This window comes from Grampus griseus (assembly GCF_964374135.1).
Source record: "Grampus griseus genome assembly, chromosome: 20".
Lineage (NCBI taxonomy): Eukaryota > Metazoa > Chordata > Mammalia > Artiodactyla > Delphinidae > Grampus > Grampus griseus.
This window is the reverse complement of record NC_139014.1, coordinates 25491721-25519363: the sequence shown is the minus strand read 5'-3', so window position 1 is coordinate 25519363 and position 27643 is coordinate 25491721. Positions and strand designations below refer to the sequence as shown.

General features: G+C 38.9%; 1 protein-coding gene and 1 long non-coding RNA gene across 2 annotated transcripts in view; one reads left to right on the top strand and one right to left on the bottom strand.

Moving 5' to 3' along the window:
* TAF15 (TATA-box binding protein associated factor 15) overlaps positions 1-22833 on the bottom strand; it is a 29088-nt gene extending 6255 nt beyond the window's left edge. Inside the window, exons 1-10 of the mRNA XM_082679088.1 lie at positions 22717-22833; positions 16245-16284; positions 14712-14763; positions 14545-14629; positions 14360-14462; positions 12498-12691; positions 10959-11079; positions 3569-3603; positions 2923-2955; positions 928-1037 (exon numbers count right to left, since the gene is read on the bottom strand). Coding sequence (XP_082535214.1) covers positions 928-1037; positions 2923-2955; positions 3569-3603; positions 10959-11079; positions 12498-12691; positions 14360-14462; positions 14545-14629; positions 14712-14763; positions 16245-16284; positions 22717-22723 — 780 coding nt within the window. The 5' untranslated portion in view covers positions 22724-22833. The remainder of the gene's footprint in view (positions 1-927; positions 1038-2922; positions 2956-3568; positions 3604-10958; positions 11080-12497; positions 12692-14359; positions 14463-14544; positions 14630-14711; positions 14764-16244; positions 16285-22716) is intronic.
* A 182-nt stretch (positions 22834-23015) lies between these two features.
* LOC309838453 lies at positions 23016-23925 on the top strand. Its single transcript, XR_014298350.1, has 3 exons — positions 23016-23029; positions 23501-23540; positions 23624-23925. It is a non-coding gene; the product is annotated as an uncharacterized lncRNA (long non-coding RNA).
* The last annotated feature ends 3718 nt before the right edge of the window (positions 23926-27643 follow it).

Below are 27643 nucleotides of genomic sequence, written 5' to 3'. Positions count from 1 at the left end.
AATGAAGTTATCTGTAGGTTCTGAAAAAGAAAACTCTCTAAAATACATTAAGTGAAAAACAAACTAAAAAAATGATACACAGTATATACTGTTTTATCCATGTATAATTTCTTTAAACCCACAAAAAAGAAAACAGATAATACTTCATATAAATATATACCTTGTAAAACTTAAAAAAAAAAAAAAGACCAGGAAGAACGTTCACCAAGCAAATAAATAAATTACCATTAAGGCGTACACACTGGATTTTGTTGAGAAGGGAGTGGAAGACAAGAACTGTGTGAATTTTTTACAAATTTCATGTGTAATTAATAATTTCTTAAGAAATTTTTACTCTCCAAGAAGGAGGAAAAAAAAGTAATTCCACGGACACCAAAACAAGAGCAACTGCAAACTGGTATCAGGCAAATGCTTCAATCTACTAACACTAATCTAAATGCTTTCTAGTTGGGAGATGAAAATATATGCATGAAACAAACAGTGCATGAGACACTTAAGTACAATAAAGTTATGAAATAAAGCATTATTATATTGGGCAAATATATAGCAGACATTAAATACCAACATAAAAAGTTGTTAGTAATAACTTGGGTTTTCATATGTTGGCATTTCAGAATATAAAAATGTTTTCACAATTTCATTTGGTTCTCACAATTTTAGGAGCTAGGCAGAGACTATGTTTAGAGTCCTAAGATTGAAAGCCAAAGCTGTGGAAGGCTGTGGAAAGGTACACACAAGCGAGGAATAAAAATCTTCATGTATTTTAGCAAACTTAGCAAAGGCCTACAGACATGGGTGAGCATGTGCATCAGGGAACTTTAAGAGACAAGCCTTACTGGAGTATGGGCTTATTATGTAACCTATGTATCTTAACCAGAATATGTCGATAATTATGAGATTTTCAACATAAGCCAATTTTTTACTCACCTTGATAATTCCTATTTGTTTAAAGAACTCCCCCACTTGATCTGTAGACACACCCTCCCCAAGTCCTTGTACAAAGATTGTGTTGTTATCTGAATTATCAGATTCTGAATCTATGGGGGGAAAAAAAACCATGATTAATTTTACATATTCCTTAGGTTTACTACATCCTATTTAGTAATCAAGAATAATAATTTATTATTCAATATTCAACTATTTCTGTGACCAAAAGGAAAAAGGACCAATACATGAAACCTCTTAGATAAACATGCAAAGTGGTCATAACAGTTATTTGGTAGGTCAATTCTGACAACTAAACTTCACGTAAAGTGGATCAAGTCCACACTATGTCAAATACATAGACCAATTAAGGGAAACCTTACAAATCTCACTCTTCAGATTCAGATACAGGACTCAAGCTCAGTAAGAGATGAAGAAAGTTAGTATAAAGTAGCATTCCTTTCTTTGGAGAGTTTTAATTCTTTCTGGCTAATCAATACTTTTAAAGCTTTCTAGTAGAAAACTGCCCAAATCTGACACCTTGAACTTCCAAGCAAGCCAAGCAGAATTGCTGGTTTCCCATTCATTGCAATAAGCTTTATATATACCAGAGAGTAGGGGCACCTTGACACACACCTTACCTTACATGCACACTTTTGGATTAGTATAACAAAACAAGAAAGATGCACATAAATTCAGTCCATCAAGGGATAATTCAGAAATTGCCATCCATATAGAATACTTTAGCATCTTAATAAAAACAAAAGTTCTGATTTCAATATATACAGCTACTGAGCCTGCACTCTAGAGCCCGCGAGTCACAACTACTGAGCCCGTGTGCCACAACTACTGAAGCCCACACACCTAGAGCCCGTGCTCCACAACAAGAGAAGCCACTGCAATGAGAAGCCCGCGCACTGCAACGAAGAGTAGCCCCTGCTCGCCGCAACTAGAGAAAGCCAGCGCACAGCAACGAAGACCCAATGCAACCAAAAATAAATAATTAATTAAAATTAATTAATTAAAAAAAAAATTTGGCTCAAATAGATTTTTAATCTCTACATAACTTTCAAAAGGCTCCAGGCAGCCTTGAATTTCATTTGAAAATATAAAGGTACATGAAATTAGTGACCTCTGAGGACTTCCCTGGTGGCACATTGGTTAAGAATCTGCCTGCCAATGCAGGGAACACGGGTTCGATCCCTGGTCCGGGAAGATCCCACATGCCGTGGAGCAACTAAGCCTATGCGCCACAACTACTGAGCCTGTGCTCTAGAGCCCGAGCCACAACTACTGAGCCCATGTGCCGCAACTACTGAAGCCCGCGCACCTAGAGCCCCTGCTCCGCAACAAGAGAAGGCACTGCAATGAGAAGCCCGTGCACTGCAACAATGAGTAGCCCCCGCTCGCCACAGCTAGAGAAAGCCCACGCGCAGCAGCCAAGACCCAACACAGCCAAAAAAAAAAAAAACAAAAAGAAAGGCACACGTAGAAAGAAAGATGTTTTGTAAAAAAGAAAAAAAAAAGAAAAGAAAAGAAATTAGTGACCTCTGCCCAGAGTAAGACAATTCTCTCATATATGAATTCAGGTTTCTTAGGCCCACTGACCAGACTATCAATCCATTGTAATATTTTCTTAAACACAGCTATTCTACTTCTAATTCCCCAATCATACCAATTCTCTCATACTTGATTTGCAGTAATTAAACAAATAATGCTAATTAGCAGTACAAAATCAAGTATTTCTTCACAAAAGAAAAAGTAGAGAGCATGGGAAACCACAAACATAGTAATTTTTCCTAGCAAACTTTCCAATCAATCCCCCTGAACTTTTCTTGCTGGTACATCTTTAGAAGTGAAGCTCCCTGGTTCTGGCAGCATTATCAAATCAAATCTTCCTCCTGTACTAACTCCTCCAAACACACACACTTCTCCTTTGAAAAAATGGAAAACTAACATTCTTTTAATGGCAGAGTCACAAACTACCATAAACCTTACCAGCATCTGGTCTGGGTCCATAATCCCTGTGACCTAAGGGAAAAGAAAAAGAAAAAGAAAAAGAAAGCTATTTAAGGCAACTCATAAGAAATCATTTAAAAACAGTAATAATAACCAAGGCATGAAAAGTCAATACTTCCAAAATCCTTGTAAGTAACCATCACAGATTTACAAAGTAAGTATATAAATTAAGTTTTATTAAAAGTTTAAGAAATCAAGATGAATGTCAATATTCCCTTAAACTTGTCCCAGACGGCACCAGCCACTTTGGCATTACGCTAGTATCACTTTTGTTAAGTTCTGGTTGTGAAGGCTGATTGGAAAACCGTAATAATTTAAAAACACCATGTCAGCTACCTTTATTAAAAAACATATTGACAAAATCCAGTGAAGGTCTCATTCATTGGTCACCAGACTCTTTCATGCAAATTCACTGTGTAGAAACCCATTGGACTATTTGAGATCAACTTCGTCTTTTTAATATTTTGAGATATATATATGCATATATATAATTTTTTTTTAAGCACACAACACACACCAGCCTCAACAGAGTAAGAAAGGGCTTAGACTACGTCTGCGGGATATTGGTGGCTTTTAGGTTTATATAGCATTTCCACTGAAACATTTTGGGATACTCAGCACTTACCACCAAAATTTTTGAAGCCACCGCGGTCACCACCACTGCAGAGGAAAAATTGAAGAAATGATTTCTTCCTTAGGTCTCTAATGTGCTGAGCCCTGGGCTCAATCTATACTTAACTGTCACAAGTAGAGCGCCCAGGAAAACAGTAGCACCTCTAACTTTCCAGTAAATTTCATTTCATAGACTTCAAAATGTTGTTTTTACCTAAATGTTTCCCCAAGGATCTATTTCCACAAGGGTGCCTTTTCAAGCTTACTACAGAACATACCTAATATACTCTTATTTTAAAATTTTCCCAACCCCAAGCCAAAGGGATAATATTCAAATCCACTTAAACTGGAGGCACAAGAGGAAGAATGCTAAACATTCTTTCCAAGGGGAAAGAAATCATTTTAAAACAGTAATAATAACCAAGGCATGAAAAGTCAATGGGACAAAGTGAGAGAGTGGTGTGTACATATATACACTACCAAATGTAAAACCGGAAAAAAAAAAAAAAAGTAAAACCGATAGCTAGTGGGAAGCAGCTGCATAGCACAGGGAGATCAGCTCGGTGCTTTGTGACCACCTAGAGGGGTGGGATAGGGAGGCTGGGAGGGAGGGAGATGCAAGAGGGAAGAGATATGGGGATATATGTATAGCTGATTCACTTTGTTATAAAGCAGAAACTAACATACCATTGTAAAGTAATTATACTCCAATAAAGATGTTAAAAAAAAATTTTCCAAAATCCTTGCAACCATCACAGATTCACAAAGTAAATATATAAATTAAGTTTTATTAAAAGTTTAAGAATTCAAGATGAATATCAATATTCCCTTAAAGGGAAATATTTTTGTTAAAGGGGATATTTTTGTTAAATATGAGAAAAAGACTAGGAGAAAAATATAAAGCAAGATTAAAATTTTGATAGCAGAATGGGAGAGGTAAAAACTTGAGCACTACGTTCTACTGTGACACCAAACGGTGGGTTTTTATGAGATGAAGAAAAAAGTGAGGTACAAATATACACAAAAGTGAGACTGAATGAAAGCGGTCTTAAAAATTCAAATCATTCAGATATCTGGTAAAATGAGCACTAAAAGAAAGCATAACTTTAAATTGCCCTCCTATTCCATGCCCACTGCAACATGCTAGCTCTCTTCACAGCAGAGCTACTGACATTCATGCTGCCGAATGCTCTTGTACACCAATCAGTAGACCATATCAGAGACAGAATGCTACATACTCCACAAGAAAATGACTTTATTTGGCAATTTCCACTGCCAGGTAAGTCAATGGCCCTTGTGTGCATAGCTTTATGTAAGAAATCTAAGATCTCTCTTATCAAGAAACTCTTTAAATGCTCATACATTGAAAGCTTGTTTCTCTTAACTGAATTATGTAATCCTCTAAGATTCATGTGCTGACATGGATACAAAAACACCCGAAGTTTTCAGATGGTGATATCTAGTTTTCTAATACTACTAATCTTCTACTATAACCCAAGAAACTAATCCAATATACTAATGTCTCTTCACTGCTTAAAAGCCTCTGCTTTAGTAATAACCCTGCCCTCTAGACGGCCTTTCTTGAGCCATCCTGAGAAAAACCACTCTGACTAAATGAGAAAGAATTTTTTCTTTAGAAGTCTATTCTACTACCTCGACGTAAAAAAAAATTCCCTTGCAACTAGCATAGGTATGGACACACGCAACTTAACTCGCCATTAATTTTTATTTGATGCCCAAGAAATCTAAAAAGGAGAATAACAATATTTCAAGGCTATGCAGACAAAGCGAAGCTCAGGTCTTTCATATATATAGTTTCCTATTGAGTGTCTAAGACCTCTCTTTCAGAACATCACCCAAGCCCTCCCACCAACCCATACTTCTAAATGGCCTATATATCACAGCTTAACTCTTTAAGGAAAGGAAGCCAAACAGAGTTCTGAGATTAAATTGCTGAAAATCTTATTAGAAACAAGATATCTCAGGTTTCTTCAAAGATGATCATGAGAATTCTAAAAATGATGAAAAAAGAGCTAGTGAAAATATTAAATCGGGCTTCCCTGATGGTGCAGTGGTTAAGAATCCGCCTGCCAATGCAGGGGACAGGGGGTTCGAGCCCTGGTCCAGGAAGATCCTCCATGCTGCGGAGCAACTAAGCCTGTGTGCTACAACTACTGAGCCTGCGCTCTAGAGCCTGCGAGCCACAGCTACTGAAGCCTGCACACCTAGAGCCCGTGCTCCGCAACAAGAGAAGCCACCGCAGTGAGAAGCCCGCGCACCTCAACGAAGAGTAACCCTCGCTCGCTGCAACTAGAGAAAGCCCGCGTGCAGCAACAAAGACCCGATGCAGCCAAAAATAAATAAAATTTTTTTTAAAAAAGAATATATTAAACCCACATTCCTATGTCAGGACGTTAAAGTACCCAGGATAAAGTATTTTTTTTTTAAATAGGATATTTGCACAATTAAGTGCTGGAAGAGGCACCACTTAATTATTCTGCTGCCAACTTAACCAAGTACCAAATTGTTTATCTGACCACAATGGAGGGAAAATATGCAATTTCATATATCAAGTAGTTCCTAAAATTTCTATTCTGGCCAGCAATATAACTTTGAACAATTTTTTAAAAAAGGACATACCCCTGGTAAAATATAAAGGATATAAAACAAATGACACTTTTATATGTTTATAATTTTCTATTCCTCCATACAATGGCATTTTAACTTAAGTCATCATTACTGAGCATTTCCTTTGAAAATTCAGCAGCTGAACACTTCAAACACAATGGCCGTAAATATGGAAACACCCATAAGTACATTCGAAAAAGTACTAGTCTTCAAAGTAGGAGTCTCAGGGTATAGTCTTAACTATCACTAATCAATCTTGAAAATTTGGACAAGTCAGTAATTCTCCCTAGGCTTCAGCTTCCTCCTTTGCAAAATAATGGTCTACACCCTTACTACCTGAAAGGTGGTCTATGGAATAGCAGCAAAGGCAAAACCTGGGAGTATCTCAGAAAAGCAAGCTCATCCCACACCTACTAAATCAGAATCTGCATTTTAGTAAGATTCCCAAGGAGTTCATATGTACATTACAGTTAGAGAAGCACTGGTCTGGATGACCTATAATTTTATGTGAGGCTTTCTTTCAAGTTCCAATGTTTCAGTCGCTTTTCTCTTTCCTTATTAAGAAATTTCATATTAATTAATTATAGTTCCTTACTAGGAAATTTATTATATTAAACACAGTAAATAAACCTCAAATAGTACCACTATTAAATCAGTTAACAGAAGATGGGCCTGTGGTTAAGAATCTTTCTTCAAATCTGCAGCCAAGTTACATGTCCCTTTTCCATAAACTAAGTTAAGGCCCCACTAGCAAATTAAGACACAAAGGCATGTGAACATCTGAGTCAAGATGTTGCCACAACAAATTTGTTTTCCTCCCAGAAAAAGAAACAAACTTGTACACATAAAGAATTTCTGAAGTAAGGACACTTTAATGTAAAGAAGTAAAGGTATTTACTAGAGACATAAGAATACTCAAAATTTATGGCTGAGTGCCCCCCGCATAGGAAAATCAATTGTATATTCTTGACTCAACTACAGAAATCGTCCCAAGTTCAAAACCACAATGAGCAGCCTACTCTAGGGTAGACTCTGAGGGTTCTTTCACTGTTACAGCATTACATATTTAGAGACGACAGTCAGATTTAATTTCAGGTGCTTGTCAAGAAAGAAAATATACTTTGACAGAGTCTCTATTCCCAAAATTTAATTTTTAAAAATCCAAATATATCTGTATTCAAGGACTAAAACTGCCAAGAAGTAAAAGGACAATATAGGAATCTTTATTCCCAGAAAATCCAATACACAGAGAGAAAAAGGAACTTAGCTAAATATTGAAAAAGATTAGTTTTTTAAAAACTGTTCTGTGTTTGATTGTTCATACTAGTAATTTACCAACATTTCAGAAGACCAAGAATCTACCATTCTAGAGCTGCACTATCCAATACAACATTTACTAGCCATATGTGACTGCTGACCTTTTGAAATATGGAGAGTCTAAATTGAGATGTACTCTAAATGTAAAATGCAAAATGGATTTCAAAGTCTTAGTATAAAAAAAAGAATGTGCATTATCTCAATAATTTTATACTCATTACATAAAATATTTGTGATGTTAGATTAAATAAAATGTATTATCAAAATTAACTTCAGCTGTTTATTTTTCTTAATGTGGCTATTAGAAAATTTTACATTACACATATGGCTCACAGTTGACCCACATTATATTTATATTGGGCAGCACTGGCGGGACTATCACCAGCACACATGCACATTTTTAAGAGAGCTATTCAAAAACTCTTATAAGGGCTTCCCTGGTGGCGCAGTGGTTGAGAGTCCGCCTGCCCATGCAGGGGACACGAATTTGAGCCCCGGTCTGGGAAGATCCCACATGCCGCGGAGCGGCTGGGCCTGTGAGCCACAGCCGCTGAGCCTGCGTGTCCGGAGCCTGTGCTCCGCAATGGGAGAGGCCGCAGCGGTGAGAGGCCCGCGTACCGCAAAAACAAAAAAACTCTTATAAGAAGACATTCAAAATTTAAGATAACTTTTTTGAGACTTGAGATATTAAAGCCTAAAAAATCTACTTAACTTGATGACATGCTAATAATGGAAAATGGTTATCTATAAAGTTCTAGTAATTTTGCAATACATTCAGCACAATGCTAAAGTTAAAAGCACTGAGAAAATGTATGGCCTTAAGCTTCTAGTCCAGTAGGAGGCCACTGATCTACTTTAGATAACAATTAGAAATTCAATCTCTTTTCCTGCAACTGCTTTTTCAAAGAAAAACACTGTTTCCTATAGTCCCTATAGTCTTCATGTTTCTCTTCCAAAATTGGAAAGCTGACAGCTTCCTTTGGTCTGAATTCTTCCTGCAGTCAAGCAATCATACAACTTGAGTCTAAGAATGTCATATCCTTTACCACACATCAAACTTTCACCTGCACACTGTGCCCCTTCTTTAATTATAAACCCAACTAATGCCAGATATTCTTCAAACAGCCCTGAAAGGATCATATTTTCAACCTTGCTATTTTTAAGTAAGATGATTACAAACACAAATGGGAGTGTTGATGAAGACTAACAAAAAATGTTTGGGTATTTCTGGTACTTAAATGTAAAACTAAGTGTAAGGGGAAAAAAAGCCCTGAAACTGGGCTTTTTTTTTTTTTTTTTTTTTAATTTGAAACACTTCACCCCTGTAAATAAGCTAAAAATCACATCCTGAACAAGATATTGTGGCACATGAAAATTATATGAACTTCGTATTTCAGTATCCATAAATGAAGTTTTATTGAACACCACCATGTTTATTCATTTATACAGGAGCAGAGCTGAGCAGTTGCAAAAGAAACCGCATGGCCTGCAAAGCCTCAATTATTTACTATGTGGCCTTTCACATAAAAAGTTTGCCCATCCAATATAGAGAGTAAGTATAATCATCCACATAAATTTCCTAAAAAGGCCTTTCATGCACATTCCATTTACTGGCTAAGGGGGTGGGGTGGGGAGAGGGAGGGAGTATACAGACAGCAACTGGGTAAGACCTCTCCCCCAAAAACCCTACCCTGACTTGAACCAGATCACCATCATTTTGACCTAATACATCCTGGGCTTCTACACAAGATTTTGTTTGAAGAGGTTCTAAAGTTAAATAAAAAGATTTGAAACTCAAAAACTTAGTTCATGATTCAGTACCTGGGCCAAAAATTATACTGAAATGTTGCCAAAGAGGTTTATCGAAGTGCTTAAAACTGGTATGCCCAGGGTTGGTTAAGATACAGATCTTCCCTCTTTTAGCAGGAGGATCACTCAAGGTCCTTTCAACTCTGATTCTAAGATAAGTCATCTCTCAAAAACGAAAACATACTTTTAAAGACTTCCCTACCCTCCTCCTCCTGAAAAGTGGGGTTCTACCATTCTCCGTCAGACACTGTCATAGTTTCAGAGATAATCTATAGATATAATTATAACTTCCTTATGAAGAAAATTAAACCTATGATATGCTGTAAAACGTATAGCATCCCAAGGCAGCCAATTATCTAAAACACATTAACCAGAAAATCACATATACCTGTTAGTTATCTTGTTTGGGATTCTGTTTGAGGGAGCGAGGCTATTAGGTAGAGAGTAAGCACCATACCACTCTACGTCGTTCACTTACATCCACATGATAATGAAGAGGCATACAATATACTTGTTTTACCTTAATAAATTGACTTCGGCTATCAATCAAAAGACATTTAATGTTCAAGTCTTATAAAAATTTATCAAATATGTTTAGACTTTAGATTTGCCAGACCAAAGCACTATACACTAAACAGAGAGAAAGTCAATGAGATCAAATTCCTGGCTCACTTGAAAAATTAACAGTGCTGTATGTAACTGATTTTCTCAGGTCACCTCAGGGAACAGACAACAGTCCCTAAGAAGCAAAAGAGTGACCTGGTATTGATATAATATTGTCAGTTAACAGGCTGACAATTTCAATTCCCAAGGAACACAAATTATCTTTTAAGCCTGTATATTTTACACATGAAATGTGCAACCTACAAACCTCATCTGAGGACAATAAATGTCAATTACTTTTTCATTCCTATTTTTAGAGCAAAAGCGCTAGACTTACACATATATTTGAAAGTAATTTTAAAGCCACCTTTCATAACATATGCCATAAATACCAAAACCTGATAACACTAACAATGGAGAAAAGGAAAGCTGAATTAAAAAGTCATTCCTTTTCCACAGCTTAGTCTAGACAAAATATGCAACGGTATGTGACATTGCACTAATTATCTCAATAATTGTTTACTTAAGAATGGGGACAAAACAGTTCAGTTACATAAAATCTTTCTCTCATTTGCCAACCCCAAATCTATAATCTGCTGTTGCCTCCTAATATTTTCCCTTCCCAAGGGGATTCAAGATTAAAGAACAGCCTCTCCACCTTCCAATCTAGAATTAACTTACCTTGTATTTTCTACATATAAGACACTTGGATTTCCCAGAGTCATCTTTTAAAGGAGTTTAGAGTCAATAGCTCTGGCAGGAAAAACATAGTTAAGTGGTTTAACCACACCATAGTAGGGGACTTTTCTCCATTGGTATTTAATATATACCACATAAACTAACGGCTAACAAAGCCTATTTTGAGGTAATTTATGTGACATCTTAAGACTGAAAATAAATTTTGAATTTCTGTCCTCTTCTCTACAACATAATCTTTTATAGGCCTCTTAACTAAATCAGATGATGGAATCGAACCAGCTAAGTAACAACAAAAAAAAAAAAAAGAGAGAGAGAAGAAATGTAGACATCTGTACCTAAAAACTTACCTTGATCCTGTCATAGGACCTCTTCCATCCTTGTCATATCCCCCACGCCCTCTACCTCCTCCCTGTGACCCGCCATATCCTCTATTATCTTCTCCATACCTACTCACATCACGACGGTCATCTACAAAAAAGAAAATTAATACATACATACATAAACAACTTGAAATTTCTGACAAAGGCTTTCCACAACATAATATTAAATAGCTCTTTAGGTCACCTGTGACCTTCAGAAAATGGCACATGTGCACAAAACTCAAATGCAAGTCAACATAACACCATCTGGAATTAAATGTATGAGACTTATATGTGTGTCAAATTCCATTCTACCAAAGTCAGACAGCAAAATGGTGATGTGGATATCACCATTTGATGTGAAGATAATATGGAGTAGTTTGAGTAAAGTACATTAGGTACAGAACTCTAATAAATTAAAAGAATATCCTGATCTTAGGGACTTCCCTGGTGGCGCAGTGGTTAAGGCTCACGCTCCCAATGCAGGGGGCCCGGGTTCGATCCCTGGTCGGGGAACTAGATCCCACATGCATGCCGCAACCAGGAGTTCACATGCCACAACTAGGGAGCTGGCAAGCCACAACTGGGGAGCCCACCTACCACAACTAAGGAGCCCACAAGCTGCAACTAAGACCTGGTACAACCAAATCAATCAATCAATCAATAAATACTTTAAAAAAATACGCTAATCTTAAAAGTTATTTTTCATGTCGAAAATATTTCAGTGTAAATCAAACACAGACAAGGAATAACTAGATTTTCAAACTGAGAGATATTCAGTGAATATATTCAATGAAGAAGATATTCAGTGAATGAGCTTCCACTCTTACTCATTCACTTGTTCATTCATTCAACTATTCAACAAATATTTATCGAGCAGGTACAAAAATGAGTAAGGCAGGACCTTTGCCCTTGAAGCATTCATTTTTATGGCTGATCAGATTCCTAAATATCATGATATATATAAAATGATACATATAAAAGAAAGAATGACTGGTCCTTCTTAGTTGAGGTTAGAGAAGGCTAATATAGGATCATTATTTCCTCAAATCACATACAGCACCAGTACCAAGATAACTGGTAGCATGGACTTCCCTGGAGGTCCAGTGGTTAAGACTCCGTGCTTCCACTGCAGGGGGCACAGGATCGATCCCTGGTCAGAGAACTAAGATCCCACATGCCACACAGTGCGGCCAAAAAATAAAAAATGTTTAAAAATTAAATTAAATTATAAAAAAGAACTGGTAGCAGCAGCATTCATTGTCAAATGATCAGTTGACTGAGACAACAAAGGAAATTCAAAAACTCAGCCAGCAAAAAATCACGTGACCATCTGGAGTCTCCAAGAAGTTCAGAAATATCAATCTAATAAACTAGTTTTGATGGACATGAGACAGAACATATGTTCAGGGTGACTCTAAATTCTTACAAACAGTTGAAATCCTCTGTGGGTCTTTTAATACAGAATTCAATACACAATTCTATGAAGGGAAAAAAGGAAAAATAATAGAGGTCAGCATATCTTACCTTGTGTGTGGTGGCTGTAATTTTCCCTTTGTGAATGGTAGGACTGCTGGTTTTGATTATAGGAATCATGCTGCTGATCATAATTTGACTGCTCAGCATAAGAGCCGTGATGTTGATCATAGCCTGACTGCTGGTCATATGAATCTTGTTGACCATAGTCTGACTGGTCATATGAAGGCGCTCTTCCACCTTGGCTAAACAGAAATCAAGAACTTGAGCGATTTTACAGAAGGACTGTTTACTGCAGCAGGCTGACTGAGACTGATTGCTATAAGAGGCCTGCCCAGCTAGACCTCATCCACATTTACTACCCTTTTCTGGTAGGAATCATTTAGCTCTTTTATCTACAGAATCTTATCACCAATGGAATGACTTTCAAACAACAGTTCTACTATCACTGAAGAGGTGTCACATTATGAGAAAAAACACACACACCTTTGAAAACTGTAGAGAAGCAAGAAAATCACTATGGTTTTTATCATCTCCTTGAATTAAAAAAAAAATTAAAGATGACATAAAGTACAGTAATATGTCTGACTCTTTAACAAACATGACACAGCAAGTGCTGACTCCTTTTAATAGTTACAGTAAAAGGCTCTATCTCAGTTTTAACAACAATATTATTTAATAATATTTTGGGGACTATTTTCTTATCTTTAGAACCTTACCTTTAGTACATTCTTCTAAGCATCTTCAATAATAGTAAATTTTAGAAAATAGCAATAAATCATTCAAAGTTTTAATCTGCTGAGTAAGAGGAAGGAACTTGCTTTGTGATGCCATTTTTTAACTGAAACAAAGTCTAACTACCAAATGAGACTGCTTTATTTTCTCTTGCAATTCAAAAAGAAAATTCTAAGTATGTTCTGAGCAATATGACTATTAATTACCTACTCTCAGGATGGGAATGTTGAAAGAAACACTTAATTGGATTTGAGTTCTAATGTTTACTCAAAAAAAAAAAGGTGGGGGGGGGACAAAAATGGCCTCACAACTTAATAGTCACATCTTACTCTGCATCAAATGATCAAAACAATCTAATAAAGATCGGTTCCCCAACTCCCTACCCAAAGCACATCACAAAGGTCAGAACCCTAGACCTTCACTTTAGAATGACTGTCAAACCAAATCTAACATTTCTCTTTGGTCCACATTTATACGTCACATTACCAAAAATGCATCCTTATGAAAAGGTTCTCCTTAAATTTAAAACTAACCAGGCTTGAAGAGCCTTCTAATGTAACACGCTTTCTGGATAGTATTCCCTACATTTGTACTTTGTAAAGCAGAGTAAAAAGTAAGTTGCTATTACTAAAATTAATAAGTACAGGCTCCTCAAATCAGAAAATTTTTAAAAAATATATAAGACCTGTAAAATTGCTAATATTCACCTACCTATATTAACAATTAAAACATTTTTTAGGGTATTTGAAATAAGTGCATAGGTTTTAGCACTTTTTTCTTTAATATTTTTGCCCCTGAAAAGGACATTAAATACATTAAAATGGTTAAAAAATAAAATGGAAATGAAAAGTAAGCATTGATAAGTCTCCTTTTATAGGCAGGTTTTTATTTCATCTCAGGTATAAAGCAGAGGTTCAAATTTTACATTTTAACATTTAAATCATGTGCATTCATTTACAGCTAAACTAATTGTACAAATAATACATCATAAGAATCAAATATCAATATTGATAATCTCCACATTCTTTATAATACAAAACTGTGAAATTCATACACCATCAACACTTTTCTGGGAAAAAAAAAAAGTTTAAAGCTGGGACTTTGTTAGTGAAAGCTGTTTAATACCCAAAGTGTTATTTCCACTTCCCAACACCTCAGTACTTTCACTGTTTCCTTACCCTCCTGATGATTCCATGTTTTGCTGTGCCTGGTTATTGTAAGATTGCTGGCCATATGAGCTCTGCTTTTGATTCTCATAACCACCATAGGACTGTGAATAACCTAAAGATTAAATAGATATACCATTTAGGAAAGGTTCTGATTTTAAATTTCTAAAACAGCAAATTTAACAAATCAGTCCAACCTGATTGGCTTTGTCCGTAACAGGAGTAGCCGCCATAGTTCTGCCCATATGAAGAATCAGTAGTTTGCCCATAGCCAGAATAGCTCTGAAATTTAGGTAAATACAAGTTTCACTGCATATTTAAGATTAAAACTATTTATAAAGAACTCAATTTATATTTAACCTACTTGTGGTGCTTGTCCATAACCTTGGCTGCCTTGATTTCCATAGGAAGAATAACTGTAAAAGAAAAGTGTACTACTTGAAAGAAATGTGCTAGAATTTAAAAGCTTAAATTAACCCTATTTTCATTTTCAACTTTCAACTCAAATACAAGCTTCTTTCCTGAGAAACTGTCTTCGAGTCTAAATTGAAAGGTGATAACCAAAGACTGTCAAAGACATAAATAAAATCATGCCCAGACCTCTTAAATGCCAAACACACACCAGAAGTTTTGCTTTGACAATCTCCCACAAATAAACAAAACTTCACCAGAGCTAGAAAATTCCAACAGAATTATGCTTGGATGGGTGGGAGGCTGGGGGTGGAGGGGAGTGACTACATGGTAGCAAGACCCATAATAAATATCTGAAGCAGAAAAATAATGACTCTTTAAGTTAGAGCTTTAATCAATTTAGCTGTGCTGTGACAGATTAATTTCTTCCTACCATTTGCCTTAAATTTGCCTCTAACATCCTAGAAAATGCACAGTGTGGCACTAAACATCCAATTGTTAGTGCCTCAGTAATGAGAGGCATGTGTATCTTCAGAATACTATCATAGAACGAAAGTATATTGTATCTCCAGTGTCATAACATAGGATGGCATAGTTTGTTGACTGAATGAATACATGCAGCTTTCTCGGAGCTGAACTTTCTTTAATTTTAGTGCATATAAGCTTTAACAAGTCAGAAACAAACTTTCTGAATATATACCAAAGAAAAATAAAACATATGCCAAAAAAAAATCTTACTATTTTAGAGCTATCAAGTGCTAACAGAATTTCTTAACTTTATAAAACATATTTCATTGATAAAACATTTGCTAGTTGCCTACTATGAGGGTCTATCCCATGAGAATAAAAAAGTCAAATCAGTTTTGTTTTCATGAAGCTTAAAACTTGATGACAGAAGGTATCTGAGATGCTCTTCTGAATATCTCACACTGAGCTGCAAAACACTTATACTACAAGTGAAGGCTGTATTTCTGGTAAGCAAGAGAATCCTACTGCATGTATACATTCACATAAAAACAGACTTTTCTTTTTATTGTGAGCATGGTGAGGATGATTTTAAAAATGCTAAACACTTCTATCATAGTGCTTCAAGAAAATCCACTCCAGAAAAAACACATTTAGCATATTATATACAATCAAAAAAATTAAATGCTTTTTCTAAGCTGTTATAGTTCAACTACTTAAATCCTTTTAGTAATTGTTTCTTCTAAATAATTTCTTAAAGAAAACAATCTTTATAATACCTATGAGATTCATTTTAATCTCTAGGGGGCACCTATATTTACTGATTCAAACAGCCTTTTAAAAAAAGAAAAATATCTTACAGCACCTATGTACATAGGCTGACTCTTTCCCCTTCACAAGCTAAGATTTAACTCTTTTAAGACGTCAAGATACCAAAGCTTAAGAGGAAAGCCTGACTAAATTTATCTTTTTTCTCAGCTCTACTCGTTCATGGTATTATTGAAATGTACGTATACTTTACCTTTGCTGCTCACCCCCAGACTGACCGTAACTTCCGGAATCTAAAACACATAAAAAGAATTTTTAGTCTTATTTAAAATTAGGCTTCCCTCAAAGGCTGACTTTAGCTCTTACAGATGAAATGTGATAAGAAAATATCATAAACTACAGAAAGAAAAACTAGAAGTTAAAAATACAGTGCAAGGAAAAATCTGTGCCAATAGTATTAGCTATTTACAGTAACTACAGCTTTGAAAACAACTACTCTACAAACATGTCCTGATGGTCACAAAAACCAAGTGAACAAATGAGAAACAGTCAGTGAAAAACCCATCCTTTCAACAAAAACTCAAAAGCTCAAGTTATATTATCTTTATATATAAAAAGATATCTGTTAAAAAAAACTAATCAGGATCAAAAAGGGGAAAATGCACACTCTAAGATAAATCCCCAGGATTACATTCACGTCATATCCTTGCCAGCCTAACATATACACCATTCCCTTGGATTGGATTGGATTGCTTTGGCTGTCAGCAGCAACAAAAAGATCTCCAAAGACTTGGTAAAAGCAGCTAAGCCACTTGGTATATACCGACTCAGCAATACTTACCTCTAGCTTCCTTGTTGGCAATAAAAACTACCAAGGAAGGCATGAGTTGAGTAATATACGTCAAAATAATAATAATAATTTGAACTGTGAACTTTTCTCAATACTTTAAAGTGTCGGTTATTCCAAAAATTTTTGAAGAGGCTCTACCCTCTAGGCTTCTCCTCAGAGTCAAATGAATGACCTAATTTTATTAGTGATTGAGTAAGAGAAGAATATCATATGAAATACTCTTTCAACTGCAAAAAAATGACTGATAGTCTTCAACTGCTATTAGGCCCAACCTCATCTAATCTGAATAAAACTATTTGATGTTGAACAGTTCTGAAAACCCGCCAAATATCAAATCACATCAATGACTTTTTCATTCAATTCATATAAAGCTACAATATGAAAACACTGTCACTGGCTGTATAAGTGGGTGACATCAAATTTGCCACTTTTCTACAGTAGAGATCTCCAATCAGATTGAACAAGAATTTTTTTAATCCTTAACTACTAAAATATTGAATGAAATCCTGACACAAACTACTTCTTTTATGAATGTGGACATAAGGCTACATGAGATGAAAAAAAAAATTGTGCATCATTGCCCATAATAATAATATGACTAGATTTGTAACTAACCAAATAAGAAAAATATGAAAAGAATACAGAACCTAACTGGATCATAAAGAGATTAGATGCATCTATCAAATGGCAAACGAAGTTAGTTTCAACCAGTTCAGAAACTAAAAAGGATTACTGTGGGAGGAGGGGGTGTATGAATAAAACAAATATACATACACTGGGAATGCATGAAGCTTTAAGTTAAATTATATCCCAAGGCAATGACGTGGGTTCTCCCAGTGACAGAGTGGAGTCCAAGACCTTATTGTACTTTGGCTCAGGCAAAAATTATAGAAGTACACAGCACATATGTCATATGACCCTGGCTTAAATCTAATAAGTATCAGAGCTCTTAACTCAGTCAACTTCAGCTCTCTGAAACTGTAAATCTGACTTCTTTAGCTGGCTGACTTTAAAACTCTAGAATATAGAAATAAGAGTATTGACCAACAAGTCGAGCTCTTAGTGAAAGTAGATGTTTTACATTCACCAGAGAAAATCAGTTTATAAATGTTATTTATGGCATTTTAAACAACTGCTCATTATGACTACTTGACACTTGAGCCTTGTATCTGGGCCCATGAATTATTTAGAGATGCTTTTATTTCCAAGTGTATAGGGTTTTGACACTCTTTGTGGTTTTGTCTTCTTATTCCATTGCAGCCAGAAAAGGTATTTTCTGTACTATTCCAGGTATTTGTTAGGATTTGCTGTTTTTCGCTTTTCCCCTTGGTAAACACTTTTACTTACATAAATGTCTCCTATGTGCTTGAAAAGAACTGTATTATCTAAATGTTGAAAGAATTCTGTAAATCCATAAGATGCTGCTTGTTAGTTCTATTATTCATATTCTTACTCATGTTTGGTCTACCCGATCTATTAATTACACAGAGTAGTATGTTTAAATTTTTTTTAATTCCCTGTTTGACTCTGTATTTGTCAATTTCTTTCACTGAGTGTTTTTTTGCTTTCTACACTTTGAGGCCATACTGTTAAAGCACATAAAAGTACAGATTTACAGCTTCCTGGTGAATTTCCCTTTTTTTTCTTTTTTGAATTTCCTTTTAACATTACATGAAGACTATCATTAAAAATGTCCAAACTTTATTTTGACTGGTAATGTAACTAAACAATCTTCCTTTTGGTTGATGTTTGCCTGATTAATATTTTTCTATCTCTATACTTTTAACACTTCTTATTCTGATGTTTTAGGTATGTCATTTTTGAGAGCATACATCTAGATCAATTTTTCCTAATGTGAAAATCTTTGTCTTTCAACTGATGTTTTCATATTTTTATTATTGTTACTTTTTATTTATTCCTACCAGCCTATACTAGACTCTCTACTTACCAGGGTCTTTTTTTTTCAACTCCTTAACTTCCTTCTATTGGATTTTCCTTACTCCCTTTCCCCCTCTACTGCTTTGGAAGTTAGACGTTCAAATTATGTTCTTTTAATAAGTCACTATTCATAATTTAAAGAGTATGTTCAATTCTTAACATGCATTCTTGATAAAGGTCAAAATGATCTTCGACCTCCACTAGCATACAGGAACTTTAATGCTATAATGCCAATCACAGCCTTCACCTATTATTTTGCTTCCACTTTAAAACTCTAGATTCCACACAGTCAATACTTTTGATCTACTGCATTTGCTTCCTCTGTATCTTTTTGCATCCCACTCCTCCCTTTCGAATTTCTTTTATTAGTTCTTTCAGCAAAGGCCTGAAAGTGGTATTCTTAGTCTTTTATTTGCGTAAAAAAGTCAAGGTCAAATGTTATTTTTCCTCTAAATTCCAAAGATCATTTAGTGGCTTCTTAAAACTTCTAAGAAGTCTACCAATCTTACCTTTTCTCTATTTCCTCTGATAGGTCTGTCACTGGTATTTCATAATCTGCAGTTTCACATTTATGTATCTAGGTACGAATTGATTATGTCTCATGTTTGAGACTACTGCTTCTTGATCCATCAATTTTGGAAAACTCTCAACTACCTATTAATTCTTCACCATTTACTCCTTCTCGAACTCATATTAGATATATGACAGGACTTCACAATCTATTTCCTATACTTCTTAAAATTTCAATTTTCATCTTTATCCTTCTGAACTGAATCCTGGGTAATTATATCTATTTTCTACCTCACTAATTATTTCTTCTGCTAGGTCTATCTGCAATTCTACTTGGCCACTTTTTCCATTTCTAGAAGTTACACTTGACACTTGATTCTTTTTCAAATCTACGTAACCATTTTCCACGTCTTGGTCTTAGGGTTGATTACTTCTTTTAGGTTTCTAATAATTTTAAACACATTAATACTCGCTTTCAGACTATCTATTAGGGATTCAAATACCATCTGTCACTCTCATTTTGGCGAATTGTCTTCCAGAATTCTGCAATGTTTTACAGTGAACTTATGTTCTGCAAGGCTTGTTTTTTCTGTAAGATTCCTCGTGACCTAGGCTCTGAAATTTCCTCAGAAAAGGTTTTTCGTTTGTTTTTACTAGAAACCCCAAGGTTACTGTCAGTCTAGAACCAATTTTTATGTTAAATTTCTTGGCCTGAGGTTCCCTGGACCTCATAACTAATCTAAATGTACACCGAAACTGTATGAAGCACAGGTCCCAAGTTACAAATTCTCAGGAAAATACTTTTTTCCCTCACTCAAGGCCCAGGCTTCCTTCTTATCTCCTATCCTGGTACAAAGGTTTTTCTAGTTCATTCTTTCACTGAAGATACAGTCCTTCAAACATCCAGGTTTTATGTAAGGGTTCCCATTACATGGCTCTAATGGTCTCAAGGCTGCATTTCATGTCCTTAGTTATTTGGGCAATAAACTCCAAGTCTCTGAATGAGACCTACACCCTTCTCTATGCCTACTATGCTGGCTTCTACTTCATTTCTGGCAGCAGGGGCTCGCCCTTTGTTTTATGTAAGTTCTTGCATTTTTAGCTATTCGTAGACAGAGGATTTACAAGTTATCTTAGTCTGCCATAGTGCCAAAAGAAGTTTCTTGACTTCGTAATTTTTATATGTATAACTGATATTAGATTTAACTTCAAAGGTGTCAGATAATTCACATTTGTCTGAGAGTCTGACTCACAATATTTACAACTCTGATTTATTTATTATGTAAGCATTTATTTTATTACGCTTGTAAGTCTGTCCTGTCAGGCACCTGTAGTGGCTGAGTCAATTTGATAAGTTAAATTTACAATATAGTTTGGAATGTTTAAAGGACTTAACTAAACTTAATGCCATTAGTTGTTTAGGGGGGAGTCAAAAGCATTATTCCTATTTTTATACAAAGTCGAAAGTATTATTTTTATACACAAATTACAAAACGTACAGAGTATATAACAACACTAAGTAGAACTTAAAAGATTCTAACTCTAATTGACTTAATGTAGAAACAAGCAATTATTAGTTCTTTTTGACATGAAAGTCAATTTTGATGTTAAAAAAACTCAAATTACAAAATGACAAGTAAGTGCTGTCTTGGTAATTCTAAAGACCAGGGATAATGGATTACCCAGCTCACACACTATTATGACACACTGAAAATCCTGGATCTTACAAACGGTACAGCTCTAAAACTTAATTTTCCATAAAAGCTACCCAGTCCTACAAAAATAAGCCATTGCTTTAAACCAATAATTATGTCAAAAATCGAGACAAGTCAATGGGTTTTAATGAGCACTGTATACATTGAAATGGTAAATTTCTGCATGAAGGTGGGAGAATCTTAAAAAAATTTTTTTTTACATCACGGATGGGTTACACACCCTCCTGAGTGTACTTCTATGTTCTTCTGTGGAGCTTTACCAGACTTCATTCCAAATTATACAGCTGGTAAAATATGTACCAATGTCACCTTTGGGGTAAGAAATTATTTATTGCTTGAGCAAGAATTAAAGAGACAAATTCTGTGCAATTAACAGCCTCTTACATCAGGTAGATGCCCCTTCCCCTTAAAGATCAACCTTCTGGCTTAACATCAATGTTAATCTAAAGAATGTTTATCATTTCCCTGTCCAACCATTCTTGCTAATTTGGTCTCCTCTCAGCCTGCTCCTTCCTTTTTGTCACATATTTCCACTCTTCTGCAAAACTGGATTACCTGGGGTGGGGGGGGGGTTGTGTTTTTGTTTTTTTAAATATCAACAAGTTCTCCCTTAAAAAAATGTAAAATACTCTGCCAGCAGTCATTTTCATCCCAACCATATGGCTTTCAGGGACGTGTTCTGCTTTTCCACCTGAAAAGTAACATGTAATTCTCATGATGGTTCCTAGCAAGTGGGGAGCCGGGTCTTTCTTTGCAGCCTGCGATGTGCCCAACAACAGAGGGCCTTGTGTGGCAGCTTGGACTGCTAAGCCAAGCGCAGACCCACGTCCCGGACTTTATATTCTACTTTCGCAAGACCTAAACGGGCTGTCCTGATAAGACCAAGGCCTCTTTTTCTCTTTCACACAACGGGGGTGCCTCTGTCAATTTAAAGTGCTTGATGGAAGACTGCCTTTCCTTTGGTCTGTATGTTTCAACGTAAATGCCACAGGGACCTACAAGAGCCCATCAATAATAAACAGGGCTCACTTTCAAGCGCGTGCAGGAGATAAACAACTGAAGAGGTGAAGATGACAGAGAAGGGTGAAGAGGAATTATACGCAAGCACCCCCATCTCGAATCCGGGAGGCTGGTGCGGAGGGAATGACGACATGTATGTAGGATTTCGTGTCAGGCAACGTCGTTTAAAAGGGCTCCCAGAGCGTCAAGGCCCCCACCTGATGAATGGGTGAGTCAGGAAGGCCCAGCTCCACGTCACGGATGGGGAAACTGAGGGACGAGGCGGCGAGATGACTGGCCGGAGGCCTCGCTGAAAGATCTGAGGCGGAGCGGAGAACCAGAAGCACCGATTCTCTCCGGCCGATGCTCTAATCACGGGCTCCCCCCGCCCCTGCGATGGCGTAGCGGCCTCCGCCCCCCGATTCACACACCCTCCCCCGGGAGCAGCACGTCGCCTCGGGTTCCAAGGACAGGGCCAAGAGACCGGGGGCTCGAGGCGCTCCCGCCGGGATTTGCTGACGGAGAGCGTTGGGAGCGTGCGTCCCTCCAGTCCAACATGGCGGCGGCAGCGTCCGCCCCCCCACCCCACCCCCACCCCAGCCTCCCTCAGGGCCGGAGACTTTCCCGCGGGGCCCTCCGGTGGGCGGGAAGACGGCCCAACCCCGCCGGGCCCCTTTTCGCCGCTGCCGCTGCTCGCTGAAAGTGTCACCTACCCGACATGACTAACGGCCGCGGCGCAGAGCCCCCACAACCCGCAGACAACAAGGAATACCAGAGCCAAGCGGGGCCGTACTGAACGCGGCGCGGCGATCTGGCCCCGAATGCGGGACTTCGGCAGCCAATCAGAGGGCAGCGGGCGGTACCACAACGCCACGGCTCGAGGGGTGGCTCTGTGCTAGACCAGAACCCAGAGGACTTCAGAATCCCCGTTCCCCCCTCCTCGGACGGTACCATTATTGAGAGGGAATTGTGGAGAGGCCGTACCACTGCCGCGATCGGGATGGGGGAGGGGACTGAACCTACCCGGTACGTCCTGATTACAGTCCTATTTTTCACTTTATTGGATCTAATAGAATTCGAGGTTAGGAAGCGAAACAGGAGAGCCTTATAAACGCAGATTATATCGTTAGAAAAGGAAATTTCGAATGGTATGTCCTAGTTCGCTCCGCTTGGGCTGCAGAAGGCTTGAGCCACCGGGGGCGTTGGGGGTTGCTGAGCTCCGGGCCGTAAAGTCGTGACTAACTGCGGGACCAAGTCGCCTCCCGGTTTGTTGTAACTAACTTGCCGAGTAACAGATAGACTACAAGGTGATACTGGAACAAACGTGTGCCTTAAAACGAAATCACACACAAACCGGACCCTGAGGATGTGTCAGGGTAGGGGGTCGAGCTTTAGTTTTCGGTGCTAGGATAATAGCTAATTCTAATTGTCAGGCACCTTGCATCATCTTGTTTAATTCTCACAGCAGACTGATGAAATACTATTCCCACGTTACAGACGAGAAGGCAGAATTCACTTGCCCTGGGTCGCACTACTGGTAAATGGCCAATGTGGAATTGGAATCCTGGTAACCAGGCACCACTGCCTGTGGGTCTAACTATTCTGTTGCCCTGCCTACAGGGGACTCAAGCTCTCCAGTCTGAGGTGAGGCTATGAAAGCTCAGAGAGAGCACACAAGGACATTTTCCCCAAGGGTGACGTGACATCTGATGAGACAAACCATAGGTGATGTGCAGAAGCTGACCACTTCTTAAGTGGGGAAAATGTTTTCAATGACTTGGGACTTCCGCGGTGGTCCAGCGATTAAGACTCCACGCTTCCAATGCAGGTGGACCTGGGTTCGATTCCTGGTCAGGAAATTAGATCCTGCATGCCGCAACTAAACACGTGACAAAGAAGATGCTGTGCAGGCAACTAAGACCGGACCCAACCAAATAAACAAATACTTTTTTAAAAAAGTGATTCAGTATGTTTGGAGTTTACCCAGGAGGGGAGTGTGGTAGGAGATGAAGCCAGAAAATTAGGGGGCTAAAGAGCTGAGACCTTGTAAAGTACATTAGAGTTTGTGCTTTATTGAAGGCAGTGGGTAACTCCTGCCAGATGATTTTAAAGAAAGATCAGATTTGCATTTTCAGGTTGCAATATGAAGAATGTATGGAGATAAGAGGTGCCTAAAAGCAGGGAGACCGATTAGGTGACCAATGCAATAATTCTGGTGAGGGATCATAGTGGCCTGGACTTAGGTTGTGGCTGCGGGGATGGAGGTAAGTGAGAAGATCCCTGACATACTTAGGTAGTAGACTGAGCAAGATCTGGTGACCAATTTGGGTGGGAAAAGAAGTGAGAAGTCCAAAAAAAAAGAAGCGAGAAGTCCTGGGTAAATTCTGAGTTTCACACCTGGACAAGTGGGCAGGTGGTGGTGTCATTCACTGTGACCGGGAAAAGGAGGAGGGGCAGGCTGGGCTGGAGGTGGAGTGGTAAGTTCAGAATTACTGCCTTCAGGTCAGAAAAAGAGGCATGAGGTCATCTCTCTTCATTATACTAGCAGTAAATGAGAGCTCAGCTCTAGAGGTAGAGGGTCACAGAGCTCTCTAGGCAGGTCCAAATAAGCAAGGCTAAAGAAATAGAAATTCTTTCATGACTAAAAACAATTTAGCCATTCAGTGTATATATTGAGGAAGGCAACCCCAGAGGAGGAGATGGGCAGGAGAGAATTCGGTTATTGCCAGTGGGGGGAGCAGGGAACACGATTTCTAGGTTTTTCTTCCTCTTTTTTTTTTTTCATTTTTTTTTTTTAGTTTATTTATTCTATTATTTTTGGTGGGGTTGGGTCTTCGTTGCCACGCACGGGCTTTCTCTAGTTGCGGCCAGCGGGGGCTACTCTTGGTTGCCAATCGCCGGCTTCTCATTGTGGTGGCTTCTCTTGTTGCAGAGCACAGGCTCTGAGCGCGTGGGCTCAGAAGTTGTGGCACGCGGGCTCTAGGGCTCAGGCTCAGTAGTTGTGGCATGCGGGCTTAGTTGCTCCTCAGCATGTGGGATCTTCCTGGACCAGGGATTGAACCCACGTCCCCTGCATTAGCAGGCGGACTCCCAACCACTGTGCCACCAGGGAAGTCCCTTTTCCTCTTTTTGAATTTTTTTAAAATTAGGCTATTTTAAAAGATGGATATACAAAAAGTGTTGCTCATCATCAACCCCTTAAGTTTGTACCACCGTTCATTCATGCATTCTTCACTCAGCTGCCATCTCCTGAGGTCTACTAGGTGTCAGGCCCTGGAAGACCTAGAAATAGAGAAACAGGAAGCAGGATGGCTCCTGCCCTCCAGGAAGGGCCTTCTCATAACAGGGACAATACAAACCTATGATTCCAATAAACTACTGAACATGCTAGAATTGGAGGGTGCAGAGGGTGGTCTGAAAACACAGAGGAAGAGCACGTAGCCTACATGAAGGGTAGAAGGGTTATTAAGGAAGTCTTCCTGCAGGAAATGCCTCCTAAACCGAGCTTTGAAGAAAGAACAGGAGTTAGCCGGGGGAGTGTATATCGGGAACAGCATGCTCCAGGCAGCAAGGGCTGTATTTGCAGAGACCGGGAGAGAAGAGGGTTCTGGGAGTTTTTAGTGATTCAGTCTGGCTGGTCTGTGGAGTTGCAGGGGTGGGGAATGGTGATAAGTGAAAGAAGTAGGCAGAAGCCACATTTTGAAAATCCTTGTGTGCCTTGTGGAGGAGTTTGGATGTTAAATTTAAAACAATAGAGAACTTCTGAGGAATCTAATCAAAGGAGTGACATTTAGTTTTTTATATCCATTATCTCTTTTAATCTGGACAGCCCTGTGAAATAGATATTGCTGTTATCCACATTTTGTACACTGAACACTGAAGCTTGGGGAGGTGAAATTCTTTACCGTGTTCACACAGCCAACTAGGGACAGAAACAGAGCTCACAACCAGGCCTTTGGGCCAAGCCCCGTGTTCTTTTTGCAGTGTCTGTGGTCTCCCAGACTTGAAACAGAGAACTCCCAGGTCTGCATTGTTCTGGGGCTTCTTTCCCAAGGGTCCTTCTCTACCACAAACTGACTCCAGATTGACTCCTGTGCCCTCCTGCCTTCCAGGCTTTTGCGAGGATGATTATCTGCCACAAATTTTAACCCTCACTCTATGTATTTAGGGAAGACAGCAGGTACTTTTCATACATCAGCTTTAGCAGAATGCATCTGGGAAGGTCTTAGTAGTGGGTCTGTTTGCCCCTGATCCATTCCTCGGGTCCTCACTTGGGGAGCTGACCCCTGCAAGCTGGTTTCAATTTCATCGATTCCCTTAGGCAGTAGCTTCCAGCTAGAATGGCCAGGGAGCATCTCAGTGGGAAATTAGGTGGTAGAAGAAAGGGAGGATCAAGGGTTATTTCTCCTCCCCCACCCCCCCTCTGTCTGCCACAGGAGGTGTCTCAGGCAGCACCTATCTTCTCCAGAGACCCAGTTTCACTTGGTGACCCTGGTTCTTGGACTCCAGAACCCTACCCCTCCCTTCATCCCTCCAGCCTATGGTTGGTAGAGTCTTCTCGCTGTTGATCATTTCTGAGTTGCCTCCACCCTGTTTGGCTTCCCAACTCTTCCACCACTGGTGTAGGGCCTTGTAGGACACTGCAAGGACTGTGAATTTACTCAGAATGAGAAGGGAAACCAGTAGAGGGAGCCATTTAGCAGAGCGCCAATGGGATCTGAGCTAGTTTACCAGGATTACTCTGGCTGCTAGCTTGAGAACAGATTGTAGGGGGCAGGGAGAGGTTATTACTCCCACCACAGTAGAAACCAGCCCCCAGTGATCTTTTGCCTCTTTCAAAATCCTGTGGAACTCACAATTGGACCACATAATTCAGGGCTTGCCTACCTGCTTAGAGACCAATTTGTTCTGTAGTTGGGTTGCATCATTCATCTCTGAACCCCCCAGTGCCTCATATAGCACCTGAAACAGTAGGCACTGAAAAAAGGGGGTGGGGGGACTTAAATGAATGAATAAATAAATGATGAAAAAAATGGCATGACTTGTCTAGAAACTCCTCAAGCTCAAAAACCTCATCCAGGACTTCCCTATGTCTCCCATGGGGCACAGAGTAAGTGTTTGGTGAGTATTTGTTGAACACTGTAGGCCTGCTCTGTGCCAGGTGCCCTCATCACCCACCCGCACCCCACAGAGGGGTCCCTGGAGCCCCACACCTCCAGCCTTCGTAGAGAGCAAGCCTCCCACGGGGATGAGACTGACACTCCGCTGCGGCAGGGCGGGAGGAGGCTCCTTGTGAGTGACCTGCTCAGGCACTTCCTGTTTGGGGTGGAAAGAAACAAGACACTTTCCTGTTAGCACGTCTTTTAAGCAAAGCCACAGATGCTGAACAGGTCCTGGCCCGGCCTTTCAGGCCAGATGCCTGGAGGTTAGACGGCCTTTATGTAGAAGGGAAGTGGGGCACAGGGCCAGATTGGCCAGCCTTTTATTGTGTTCCTGGCAAGTCCCCTGGGTCCTGGTGTGAGTAAAAAACAAACCAGAAGAGGCTGACGCCCTGCAAGCTGTGATGAGGGTTAGGGTTGATGGGGCAGCTCTGAGCCAGAAAGCATTGTTTGGGATGAGGTAGGTGTTCGTGCAATTGTC